Here is a 13249-nt window from a genome sequence, read left to right on the forward strand (position 1 = left end):
CAGTATTCTCACTAATGGCTTGCTGAATGAAATTTGGGCTGGGGCCCTTGGGAAAGCCTCCAGACGGTTAGGGGGCAAATCATTTTATCGCAGTGCCAAATTTTTCACATTTAAACAGCAGAAGTTTGCCGGGCTGTGGGATCTAAGTATGTGTACATTGATTCAACTTATTCTCAAGGTATGAGACGCACTGATAAACACATGTAATGGGTTCTACCTACAGCTAGGGGATCCAGGCAACTTTACAGCCTCCCTGGAAGGCCCCATAGAGCGGCTCTTGAACACCCTCCTTGGCCCCTTCTCCTGGGACGTGGACGTTCACCAGTTGAACGCAAGCCCCGCCTCCCGGTGTCTGCCTGGGCTTCGGTGGGCGGGGCCCACCACGTGGAGCGAGGACCGGATTCTCAGACGGCGCCTACGCCGTTGCCGCGGGGCAGCTCCGGGTCAGTCCCTGAGCCCCACGTCAACAGCGCAGGCCCCGCGGCCTGGCTTTACTCCTACGCCGCTGACGTAACGTCATCTTGCGAGACGTGGACGGAAGACAAGGAGAGAGTAAGCCGGCGCCAGAATCGGCCCCGCGTGGACTGCGGGCTGGGCGGTGAGGCCAGGCGCGGCAGCGGTGAGTCAGGTACGCGATAGGCGCAGGGATGGCGAGACACCTGCGCCCCTACGAGGGTTGATGCGGAGCCGGGCCAAGGCGGGGGAAGGTGTGCGCGCCGGGCCGCGGGCGACCACAGTCGTGGCGAGAGCGCCGCACAAGCAGGAACCGGGTGGCCCCGGGCCACGAGTGGGCGTGGGAGCGCGCTGAGGGATAGTGGCGGGCTGTGCCGACCTGGGTGCGCAGCACGGCCCCGGCGCGTTCCTGATGGTCCTTATGGTGGAAGCTGTAGGGTTTGCGGGGGACCTAGGGGCACCCAAATAGAAGAACTAGTACAGATGGACGTATGGAGACGCGGCGGGCCCCTTCCCGGTCCAGTACACCTGCCTCGGTGTCGGTATTTTACCCTGGTTTGTAACTGGCCACAGACACTGACTCTGAGGGGCCTTTGTGTGCAGTTCCCCGCGGCCCGTCTGGCTCTCGAGATTCTCTCCTCAAAACCAGCACCCCACCCCGCCACCCCCCGCCTGTAGCCGGGGAATCCGCTCACGACCGCATTTTGCAGTATGACCTGCGGTCAGTGAATAGTTCTGGCACGTCAGCGAGCACTTGCCGACCCCATTATGCCTGGCTCTCTAAGGCTGTGAGATTTATCGTCGGGTCTTTGTCTTTAAGTGAACCGTATGCCGACCCTGTATTTCTGGATGATGTTTGTTAGAACTAAAGTTCAATTCTCCGTCCAAATCAGTAAGATAAGGACTTCCTGTTTAGAACTTACAGAGGTACTTGAGAAATGTCCTGAGTCAAAACATAGAAACTCTTTTCAGCTGATGACGTTGGGTCTAGACACACACAGACATACATACCATACCCTTTGCCCCCTGGAATCAGCTATCTGCTTTTTGAGGGCATAATAAAGTCTCGCAGGACGTACCATTCATTACAATGAGGAAGGGGTCGGTCAGCGGCAATGAGGTATAAGGGAGAGGCCAGGAGGCGTGGTTTCTAGGTCAGTCTTCATCCTAATAACTTAGTGATCTTAAACATTCAGAGCTTTCAATTACTTTTAGATAAGAGAGGGGTAAACAGTCGATAAGTATAATTTGTGAGTATATATCCATCAGAGAATATTTATTGAATTCTTTGTGACTGTTGCAGCTCCTTAAGGAAATAAAGAAATGGTTGCAAGATACCATTAGTGCCTCAAAGACAGAAGGAGGAAAACTGACATTTATTGACCATCTGTTGTACACAGGCATTCCATGCATTATCTCATTTAATTCTCATATTGGTTCTATGAGATCCTTACTGTTATTGTCCCTGATTTACAAATGAAGAAACCAAGGCTTAGGAAGATTAAGTAACCCTCCAAAAGGCACACAGCTAGCAAGTACAAAGCTTGAACCCAAATCTATCCCAACTTCAAAGCCCACGTTCCCAAACTGTTTACTATGCTGTCAGTAGGAAGTTTATAATCTAGTTGGGAAAAGCATGAACCAAGTAAACGGTAACCTGTAGGATTCTGCCCAACTTTGAATGCTAGAGTTGCTGGGGAAGGTTCATGAAGGAGATGAAATTTTGGTGTCACTGCTTGATTATTTTACTGTTTTGGCTCTCCTATGAGTACTTTGGAGAATTCATATGGAACTGTTTAGCAACAATAACTGAAGGAATTTACACAAGAAGCAAACAGACCATGGGCTCATATCATGCTTCAGTATTCTGAAAATAATTTTCTTTGGGATCTTCCAGACTGTCACAAACACAGAAGTCAACAAAGACAGCACTTAGCACTTTCTGTTGCCTATTAGATGTCATATCTTTTCCAACAGACGTATCCTGCCAATCTCTTCTCTCCCCTTTCTGTGCCTTTGCGCAGTATAAATTGGAGAGCAGTGCATGCCACTCCTTGTTTCTTTTCACTGTGGGGCTAAATGCTAGTCTTTGAGACACCTTTAAGAGGATTGGAATATCTCCACCAATCCATACAGCAAAAGTTAAAAGGAGGCCCTGGCAAGCAAAGAAATGCAGTATTTTTCTTATCTTGTGAAGGCAGCAATGTCCCAGATACAATAGTAAATGGCATCTTCTCTGTGTATCTATAGGAAGGAGCCCCCCACCTTTTTGTGAAATACATTATTTTTTGTCTAAAGCCTCAAGTTTGACCTAGGGTGGGAAAATACCCACACCCACCATGTTCCTAACTCTGAGGTTTCTAGCCATGGGCTCATCCTCCTTGGGATATGCCCAGTCATTAAAAATACCAGCCATCTGCAGACATTGCCACTCCTTCCCAGAGCTGTAAGAGTGTGCTTTAGATTCCTGTGGATGGCAAGAAGAAAGACAGGGCAGCAGCCACTGGCCTTTCCTCCCTCTTCTTGTGTCAGCAAGGGTCAAGCTGACATTTCAAATATGTGGGTTTCAGGGTTCTGTTGGGGGATAATAGCAGGAAGGTGGAGCTGGCTCTTGGATCTGCTTTTGGATCTTTTGGAGACTGATTCCCCAATGGTATGGGAATTGTAGTGAAGATTTAGTATCAATACATAAACGCTACACCTTAAAGATTTGTTTGTCACTCAAAATATTAATAATCCTTAATTGCCACTTGCTTACATAAAAACTAAGGCTGTCTAGGGAAGGAAGGGTTGACTTGGAGAGTGGGAAGGAACCATTTGCTTTTTCTCTTTTCTGCACTATACAGAGGAGGTAGGAGTTTCCCTAATACAGAGGAGTTTGGAGCAAGTGCGTCAAATTTTTACTCTGAGTGTGGGGAAGTAGAGGAAAAGGGAATGAGTTGTCTAGTATTTTCATTATTCAATTAAAAAAAATATATCCTGCAGGTACTTTGATCAGTGACCACATCACAACATGTTGAGTCAAGTCTACCGCTCCGGGTTCCAGCATTTCAACCAGCGTCTCCTGCCTTGGGTGCAATCCACAGCTTTATCCAGATCTCGTATGTACCATAGAAAACTTAGAAGTATGTGGGAAATTTGATCAGAGTATGTTTCAAACAAAGTTTTAAAAGAGGGGAAAAAATATAAAATGGCAGAATTGGACAAAGACAGTAAGCAAGGAAGCAGCTTACTGAAATGTTCTGTGTTTTTTATCAATAAAGTGAAACTTTTGGACATAATACATTGGTTTATGGCATAGAATCTGGTGCTAGTTTCACAGGTATAGTACGTACTTACCTTCAAACTCAACAAGTTATATACATTAATTTTTACAACTTTTTGTTTGTCAAATAAATAACTCAAAATTAAAACAACAATTTAAATAAAGTGTTACCTATATTCATTCCCCAAAATTTTTATAGGCTATTTTTGTTCATTACTTTTTTGTAGCTAAGTATTTTTAATTTTGAGATACTTACAGATTAACTTGCAGTTATAAGAATTAATACAGAGACATTCCTTATACCCTTTGCCCAATTCTCTCAATATCTCAGCCAGGATATTGACATTGATAGCGTCAAGATAAGAACATTTCCGTCACTACAGGATCCTTCAAGTTTCTCCTTCCTGGCCATCCCCCTCCTCCCTGTCTCTAACCATGGCCACCTCTATTCTGTTCTCCATTTTTATAATTTTGTCCTTTCAAAAATGTTATATAAACAGAATCATACAGTAAGTGACAGTGGGGATGGCGTTTTTTTTGTTTTGTTTTGTTTTAACTCAGCGTGATTCTCTGGGGACTCACCCAACTTGTTTGTATAAATTGGTTCCCTTTTCTTACTGAATAGTATTTAATGGTATGGCGGACCACAGTTCGTGTAGCCATTCACTCATGGAAGGGCATCTGGTTTCCATTGTTCGACTATTATAAGTAAGGCTGCTATGAACATTCATACACAGGATTTTGCATAAACATAGTTTTCATTTGTTTGGAATAAATGCCCAAAAGTTCAACTGCTGGGTCATATGGTAGATAGTTTTATAAGAAACTGTCAAATTTTTTTTTAGAGTGGCTGTACCTTTTTATATTCACACCAACAACATATGAGTGATCCACTTCTCTGCATCCTCACCAAAATGTGATGTTGTCAGTCCTTTTTGTTTTATACATTCTGATAGGTATGTAGTGACATTTCACTGTGGTTTTAACTTGCTTTTTTCTCTAATAGCTATTGACGTTAAACATCAATATCTGCTTATTTGCCATTTGTATATTCTCTTCAGTGAAATGTCATTTGCTCATTTTTAATTGGATTGTTTGGTTTTTTACTCTTAAGTTTTGAGAGTTCTTTGTTATTAGATACTAGTCCTTGATCAGATATGTGTTTTGAAAGTATTTTCTCCCAGTTTGTAGCTTGTCATTTTATTCTCTTAATAGGATCTTTCCTGAAGTTTTTTTGTTTGTTTGTTTTTATGAGATCCAGTTTATCAGATTTCCCTTTTATGGATTATACTTTTGGGGTCAAGTCCAAGATCTCTTTGTTTAGCCCTAGGTCCTGAGATTTTCTTTTTTTTTAAAGGTTTTGCAGTTTTACAGTTAAGTGTATGATCATTTTGAGTTAATTTTTGTATAAGATGTGAGGGTTAAATCAAGGTTTATTTTTTTGCCTGTGGATATCTAGTTGTTCCAGCACCATTTGTTGAGAGCCTATTTATTATATTTTGAGTTGGTGCTCTCCTTGATAACACCTAAATCTTCTCAACATTCCGTCTCCAAACCTTATTGCAAGAAGTCTTGCTTATCAACTAATTAAGCTTATTATCATAGGGAAAAATCTCTGTTTCCCATTCACGTAAAGAAGAGTGTAAAGGGTTCACTCATTCATGTAAAGAGGAGTTCAGGGACTGGAATCAGGCTCCCTGGGTTTGAAAACTAATTCTGCTCCTTACTCTGTAAGTAACTTAATGACAACAGCTGTGGATTTAGGTCATAATTTTATGGGTTGGCGTGTTGAACTGGGCTCAGCTGCACAGTAGTTCTGTGTCTGTATCAGTTTTCACATTGGCTTGGGGCTGGTTGTTGAGGGCGGGAGGCCTCATCTCTATTCCGCATGGTCTCTCATCCTCCAGCAGGCCATCCATGGCTTTTTTACATCATACTTGTAGTCAAAGCAAGTCATAGGGCCAGCACAGATTCAAGGGGTGGGAGAAGCTGGAAATATCATGGCCATTTTTGCATCTGGTAATGTTGATAAGTTACTGAAGTTCTCTGGGCCTCAGTTTCCTTATTTATGAAATGAGGGTAATAACTAACTCAAAATACCTAAGTCATGAGGATTAATTTATGAGAATTTAGTAAGATGACAATGATGATGATGATAATGATGACAATAGCTAACACTTTTTTATAATGCAGCTAATATTTGAGTGTTTACTTTTCACCAATTGCTGTTAGTGCATTAACTTTTTTATTCACTCACAACTTTATGAGATAGGTAAAGTTACAGCAAGTAAGTAGAAAGTTGGGATTCCAACCCAGGCAGCCTGCTCCAGAGTCTACACTTGACCTTTTGCAGTATATCTTCTGCCCTGTAATGGTGTATGAATGTTTGCACAGCTCTTAGTATATAGTAAGTATTCACTTCAATATTTTTATTCTTGATATCATCGTTTGTTCTCAGTAGCCTCATTCACAGAAGGAGGCACTTTTTGATCTTGTCCTTAGGTTAATTTTTCTATTTTGTATCCATATTTTTCCAGAGCCTGGGGCCCTGTGTTCACTGACCACAATAAGCAGAAGAGAAGAAAATAAATTTAAAAGGCAAAGTGAGAAAGCATAGAGATACAAACATGGGGGAAAGTGGAAAGCCAGGAAGGGAGAAAGAAGCCGTGTCAGAGCTCCTTCTTGTTCAGGCCTGAGGACTCCTGCCCTGGAGTATGATCCGTGACACTTTTGAGGAATATGGACAACCTTACTCCACCCCAGCCCCAACACATGTGCACACACATGCACCTCAGGAGCCCCTCAGATATACTAGGAGGAGATGGCTATTTGGGACTTAGAGTCTAAATGTTCCTTAGAAAATGGAAAGAGATTACCCATCCAGAAGCCTTGGATTTTTCCAAAGGAATCAAGGCCTCTCAGTCTTCGATATGGACCCTAAAAAGTATAATACACCACAGAACATTAAAAACTGCCCCCAGGAAAGGTAGGGTCACCTGGGAGAGTGAAAGCATTGTTGAACAGGAAGCCCAAAGAGCCCTGAGTCGCATAACTCTCCTTGGTGCTCTGGCCGACTGGACATGAAACCTGTTGTGGCCTCCTCTTGAACCTTGTCAGCTTTGGTCTGCTGTGACCTAGTTGCCAACAGCCAGAGTGACCTTGGCTGCCTGGCACTGAGCCGAGCCACCCTCTGCTGATAAAGACTGCGCATCAGATATCTCATTCATGCTAGCCTGACCTGATAGATTCTGATTGGTTTCTGTCATATGATCACCTGGACTGACATGCGTGCTACTACCTGTGTCCCTGAGGTGCCCTGGGGTATCAGCACACTTCCAGGACAGGACAAGCCCTTTAGTGGACAGGAGTGAAAAAGGGCCAGCAGTCCTCGTCCTGAGTGCTGTCAGTGGGAGGGTGGAGCTCTGAGCTCTGCAGCTACTGATGATGCCAAGTCCAAACCCTCGGGGAGTAAGTCTCTCCCTCTGCCACCTCTCTGTCAGGTCAGCAAGGCCAGAACTGTTATGTATACGTATAACTTTTAAGCTTAGACTTAGGTGTATATATTGCTTAGGATAATAACCTTGAAGACTAAGCCAGGGTGCCTATATTGATGAGCCTAATGAAGAAAGGGAGCTCTCCATGGAACTTAGCCCCAACAACAAACCAGTCCTTTAGTCTCTGCGACTCCCCCAGCAGGAAGAGACAATCCACCTGTGGGCCTAGCAAGGGGGCCAAGTGCCAGGTCTGTCCCAGATGATGGCCTTACGGGAGCAGCCTTCTGCCAGCAACTGGACTGCAAGCGTAGTCACTTTTAAAATGTTTCTTTAAGAGAGGGAAGTAAGGACTCTTTACTAATTCCCTAAAAATGTTCTGAGATTTATGTATGAAAGGAGGCAGAGGGAGGAGAACACAGTGATCTTCCAGTCCACAAGAATGAGATTCTGCCTGCTTTACCCACCATTGTTACAGTGTAGAGAAAGGGACAGGAGCTAGACTGTAGTTAGAGGAGTTAGTGGTTTGTAGTAAGGAGATAGTTGGTAGGTTTAGTGAAATTCTGAGAAATCTATCTGTAAATATAAATGGAGGTAATAGTGGGATTGATTCAAGTGGAGGAAGTTATTCTGTAATAGTAGTTATAGAAGAATGGTCCAAAAGGTAGCTTAGAATGATTACATTTAGTATCATGTATTAATGATATGTATTAATGATACATAGAGAACTCTTAGGGAGGGGGCAGGAATACCCCAAATTTAGTCCTGCTGAGAATCTGTGTTGCCCATGTTGTCTCACTTCTTACAGTTCAAGAGTCCCACCAGGCAAAGGTCCGTTTGCAGGGAGTGAGGCCATTTGTCAGCCGTTCCCATCACAGACAGCTTCTCTCCCCCTGTCTGGGCCCGGCCTACGCCTCTGCCTGTGCGCTGGTTCTCCTCTGTGTCAGTTCCAGTCAGGTCAGGGGCGCACATCAGAAAACCCGAGACAGAAATGGCTCACACAGACTAGAGATCTATTTCTCTGTCTTCCTCCTGGGAGAAGCCTGGGGTCCTAACAGAAGGGAGGCAGGCGAGGGCTTCCGGAGTAGTGTGTGAAATCATCTGGCTTCCACGCTCCGCTCCTCTGCTTCACAGTTTGTATTGAGTTGTCTGATCGTTGGAAGTGGATGTTTGCACTCCAGCCTTCATACCCATGTTCCAGCCAGCAGGATGGATGAAGGGAAGAAGGAAGCCCTTTTCCTCTTTTTTCTTTTACATTTTTTTGTTTACATTTAATGTAATTTTAGTCAAAAAGGCACCAATAAGTAACATAACATTGGGTATGAAAAAGAAGAGAGTCTAAGAGACAGAATGGTTCTATATATGGAGAGTAACTAGGGGGCTCTGAGCTGTTGAACCTTGGTTTATGTAGGAATAAATAATAGCCATGGACTGGCACAAATAGATGTAGCTAATGGCGGCTTGAAGCCAGGCAGCCGTGGGTTGAGGTCTCACCCTGGGAGCTCTTTTCTTTTTAAGGAAATTCCTAGAAGTCCCACATACATTTTCATGTGTTGCATTAACCAGAACTTAGGCACGTGGCCCTGCCTAGCTGAGCAGGAAGGTCTGGGCAGTGTAATCTTCTGACTGATGGCACTGTGCCCTGCCAGAACAGGAGTCTCGGACTGTGTGATGATAGAGGGAGTGGGCAATGAGTAAGTAGTGGGAAGAGTGGGACCCGTGAGCAGTGGTGAAGGGGTTCGGTGCCTGACCTTCAGTGCTTGGTGCTTTTGACTTCTGTAAGCATATTTTCAGCTTTTTAATGAGAAAATATATTGTTCTTTTCCTTCTTTCTTTCTTTCTCTCTTTTTTTTTTTTTTTTTTTGCATTTGACTTTTGGGGCTACAGATCATGTCCAGCCTTCAGCCATCAGAAATGTTCGTTCCTGGAGCAACATTCCCTTTATCACGGTGCCCCTCAGTCGCACACACGGCAAGTCTTTTGCCCACCGCAGTGAGCTGAAACATGCCAAGAGAATCGTGGTGAAACTCGGAAGTGCCGTGGTGACCCGAGGTGATGAGTGTGGCCTGGCACTGGGACGGCTGGCATCTATTGTTGAGCAGGTGATTGCCAAGCTGGAAACATCTACTGAACTAAATAAAATAGGGTTTTTAAGCTGCCCTTTCAGGTTTATCAACTTGTACAGATAATCTTGATTTGTGTGCAGTAGATTTAACCCAATTTGAAAACCCCCTTTCCCGCTGAAGGGGCCAGTGGGCGACAGCATCCTCGGGCAAGCAAAGGTGATGGCGAAGAGTAGAGCTGCTTCGTGTAGTTCATCCCTCAGGCTTCTTAGTAATAAGGAGCTGTATATGTCAGTGTTTCTTAATCCTGGCTGCACATTAAAATTGTCTCAGGACCTGAAGATGCCTGGGCTTTGTACTTAGTCATTTAATACGCATCTCTGGGGTGGGGCTCAAGCACCCATGTTTAAAGTTTCCCAGGTGACTCTAATGTATAGTTAGGGTTGAGAACTCAGATGGATGTGTGTAAGTGTTGAACTTCTCTTTTTTCTGTTTTGTTGAGCTTTTCTTTTTTAATTAGTCCAATAATCTTGAAATTAATATGAACCATCATTGCAAAGATTTTCCAAGTCCAGATATTTATAAGAACTCACCAGTCTCCATAGAGAAAACCCATGTAAGGCTTCCATTTAAAGGCAGAGGACATGCCCTGGCCTGTGTGGCTCGGTTGGTTGGAGTGTCATCCCATAACTGAAAGGTTGCAGGTTCAATTCCTGGTCAGGGTTTATACCTAGGTTGCGGGTTTGATCCCCAGTGTAGGCGCATATAATCTCTGGTCTAGACACGTATGGGAGGTAACCAATTGATGCTTCTCTCTTGCATCAATATTTCTCTCACTTCCTCTGTCCCTTCCTCTCTAAAAGCAATAAAAAAATGTCCTTGGGTGAGAATAAAATATATATATATATAAAGGATACAGGCAGCGAGAGAGAGAGTGCAGGCAAACATTGAGGGTTTGAGAGGCAGACAAACCACTATGCACAATCTTCCTAGGGTCCTTATGCAGAGACAGGGACCACACTTTTTTCCAGATTGAATCATAAAATATCTGTGTAAGGAATCTTGGCTTTGGAGGGGATCCAAGCAGAAGTTTCCAGTGGGGATTTAATGCTCTACTGGCCATGCAGTCAAGCCAGGCTGACTGCAGATTACCCGTAAAGAAACTGACCTTGCGGGTTGACAGCAAGAGTTTTGGACTTTAAACAGGTCACAAATCCCACTATCCTTACCTTTGCCAAGAGCAAGGATCAGCAAACTTTTTCTGGAAAGGTCAGATAGTAAGTGTTTTAGGTTTTGTAGGCCAAATAGTCAATATTTCAACTACTCAGTTCTGCCATTGTAGCACAAAAGCCACCTTAGATGATAAGTAAATGAATGAGTATGGCTGTGTTCCGATAAAAATTTGATTATAAAAACAGATGCAGGTCAGATGTGACCTGCAGGCCATGGTTTGCCAGCCAGCTCTTGACCAAGAGTCAAAAACCAGACATCCAGGCATCCTAGAGATAAAGGTAGAGTTTTTCCATTCTAGCTCTAACTCACCTCTGTCCTTTATAAACATGTTTTCAGTTTTTATAAAAACTTTACTGAGGAGTTGGAAACTGCTAGCCTAAAACTTGACGGCATTTTCTTGTATTTTGTACACTAAGCAATTATCAAATCTGCCTCCTAAACTGAGCCCATCAGATCAATGCAGTTTAACAAATATTTGTTTAAGGGCTACATTTTGAAGGACTTAACAGACCTCTGAAGATCCTATCTGCTGTTGGGTAGCTCTGACTGGGACTCCCAAAACAATCAGGTGATTGCTTAAGGCAGTAAGTATTCAAATGAGTGGGCGCAAATGGCAGTGACTGATGGGTCCAGGGATAGAAGAGGGCTTCTTAGGAGAGCTGGGACTCAGCCTGGGCCTTTACACCTGGTTGGGTTTGCACCAACAGAGGGGGACTGGTCCGTGCTGCTAGGTGCACAGTGTGAGTGGTGCCCCAGCCGCTGTGCAGGCCAGTGCTTCTGGGGAAGAAGAGGCTCCACAAGTGGATTCCAGACAGGGGACAAAAACAGGAATGAGGACGCCATGCTGCTGGGCCAGGGAAGAGGTGAGCCTGTAAGCAGTTAGTGATCTTCTCAGGGAGAGTGGGAAACAAAGCGGATCATTCTCTCAGGCAGGGCTTTGGCAAGGTAGAGCAACTGGGGTTCAGTATCAAAAGCAGTTTGGGGATTTTGAGCAAAGGAGAAAGTTGAGGAAAGCAGTGGGGAGAACCTGGTCATGATTTTAGGTCACCAGATTCCCTTCTAGAGACACCCATGGGCCTAATGGAAGGGCTTTCTAGATCAGGGTGGTGATAATATGTCTTGTCCAAGGCATCTGATCATGTTAGATGGACTCTGGAGGCAACTTAAAGTGGCGTCCACTGGCCAAAGATGGAAGATAATTACTGCAATGAGTTTAAACACATGAAATATATTTAAATCTACGAATTCATAATGACACTTGAAAATAACTCATTGGTCCTCTTTGGAGGATACTAGAGAACCTACTCATCATATTGAGAACTGGTAAATAAAGGGAAAGAGACACACATCTGTCCTGGCTTTCATAAACAAACTATACCTCAAGGTGATCAAATGGTTAATGAAGGAAAATGTCCTTTTATGGAAGTGTTTAGCCCTTGAATGAAGAAAGAATGAATGATTTCAAATATCAGCATTTTGCAGCCCTAATAATGAGTAGGTCTTTGTGATGGTCATAAACAGATGCTAACAGCACTAAAAGGAAGATAACCAGGCATTATGTATCCCCTTGATGGACACCACGACCTGTAAATTCTTGACAAAACAAGTCAAGCCTCAGTACCTAATAGCAGTTTACAGGCCTATAGAATACAGTGTTAAATTGCACCACAGGGACACAGGCAGGACAGTTGAGGCTGGGAAACCCTAAAGGACAAACAGCCTAGTTCCGTTAACAAAAATACCAAGGAAAAGATGCTGGAAGAGAAGCCTATGGATTAAAAAAGATGTAAGAGATGTTTCAGTTAATTGCAATGTATGAGTTTAATTTGCATCTCCATTGGAGCAACATGAAAAACTCTAGAAATGTAAATACTGACAGTATTTGATATTAAGGAATTATTTAAATGTTTTAAATGACATTTGTTTTATGGATACATGCATATGTATTTCCTGTCTTTTAGAAATTATTGCTGAAATATTTACAGATGAAATCATATGTCTTGGGCCTTGGAGCTTTATAAGAAATATTGGAAAATGAGAAAATGGCCATGAGAGATAGTTATTGAAGATGGGTGATGGGTATTATGGGAGTTCATAATACTGTTCTTCTGCTTTGGTTAAGTATGAGATTTTCTATGATAAAAAGTTATTTTTTAAGCCCTGGCCCTTGTGGCTTGCTTGGTTGGGTGTTGTCCCACAGACTGAAAGGTCACAGGTTTGATTCCCAGTCAGGGCACCTAGGTTGCGGGTTTGGTCCCCAGTTGGGGCGTGTACAAAGGCAACCAGTTGTTGTCTCTCTCGCACATCGATGTTTTTCTCCATCTTTTTCCCTCCCTTCCCCTCTCCCTAAAAAACTCTCCTTCCTCTCTCTCTAAAAGCAATGAAAAAATGTTCTTGGGTGAGGATTTTTTTTTTAAGTTATTTTTAAAAATAATGGTTGATCATGGCTATTTGTGGGTTCCTGGACCAGGTTATAGGGCTCAAGCATCAGAAGAGAGGACAGGTTAGGAATATTGACTCTATTTGCATCTTGAATCTTTGATTCTTTCCTGTGGATCTGTCCAAGTTAGGGAACAAAGTGCAGACAGAGCAGAACAGGGTGAGCTGTCCCTGGTCTAGACAAAGGTGACCTGTGGGTATCAGACATGCCCCAGAAACAGCCTTATCCCCCCAGTTCATGCCTTAGAATTTGAAAACCCAGCTGCTAAGTTTATGTTGCAATACCTAGCGTCTCACTTCTGCTC

General features: G+C 43.6%; 1 protein-coding gene across 4 annotated transcripts in view; it reads left to right on the forward strand.

Moving 5' to 3' along the window:
- The first annotated feature begins 502 nt into the window (after nucleotides 1-502).
- The window catches only part of ALDH18A1 (aldehyde dehydrogenase 18 family member A1), a 39353-nt gene continuing 26606 nt past the window's right edge, over nucleotides 503-13249 (forward strand). For 2 of the 4 annotated variants that reach the window (XM_090277926.1, XM_090277927.1), the window contains exon 1: nucleotides 9103-9311. Coding sequence is in view for 1 of the 4 variants with exons in the window: in XM_090277929.1 (XP_090134055.1) it covers nucleotides 3467-3554; nucleotides 9097-9311 (303 nt within the window). In the remaining 3 variants the exon portion in view is untranslated. Of the gene's footprint in view, nucleotides 629-3438; nucleotides 3555-9096; nucleotides 9312-13249 lie in introns of those variants that run through there. The other 2 variants (XM_090277929.1, XM_090277928.1) reach the window with 2 other exon arrangements.

This window comes from Furipterus horrens, unplaced genomic scaffold, assembly GCF_987537825.1.
Source record: "Furipterus horrens unplaced genomic scaffold, mFurHor1.1.pri manual_scaffold_5, whole genome shotgun sequence".
NCBI classification, from domain to species: Eukaryota; Metazoa; Chordata; class Mammalia; order Chiroptera; family Furipteridae; genus Furipterus; species Furipterus horrens.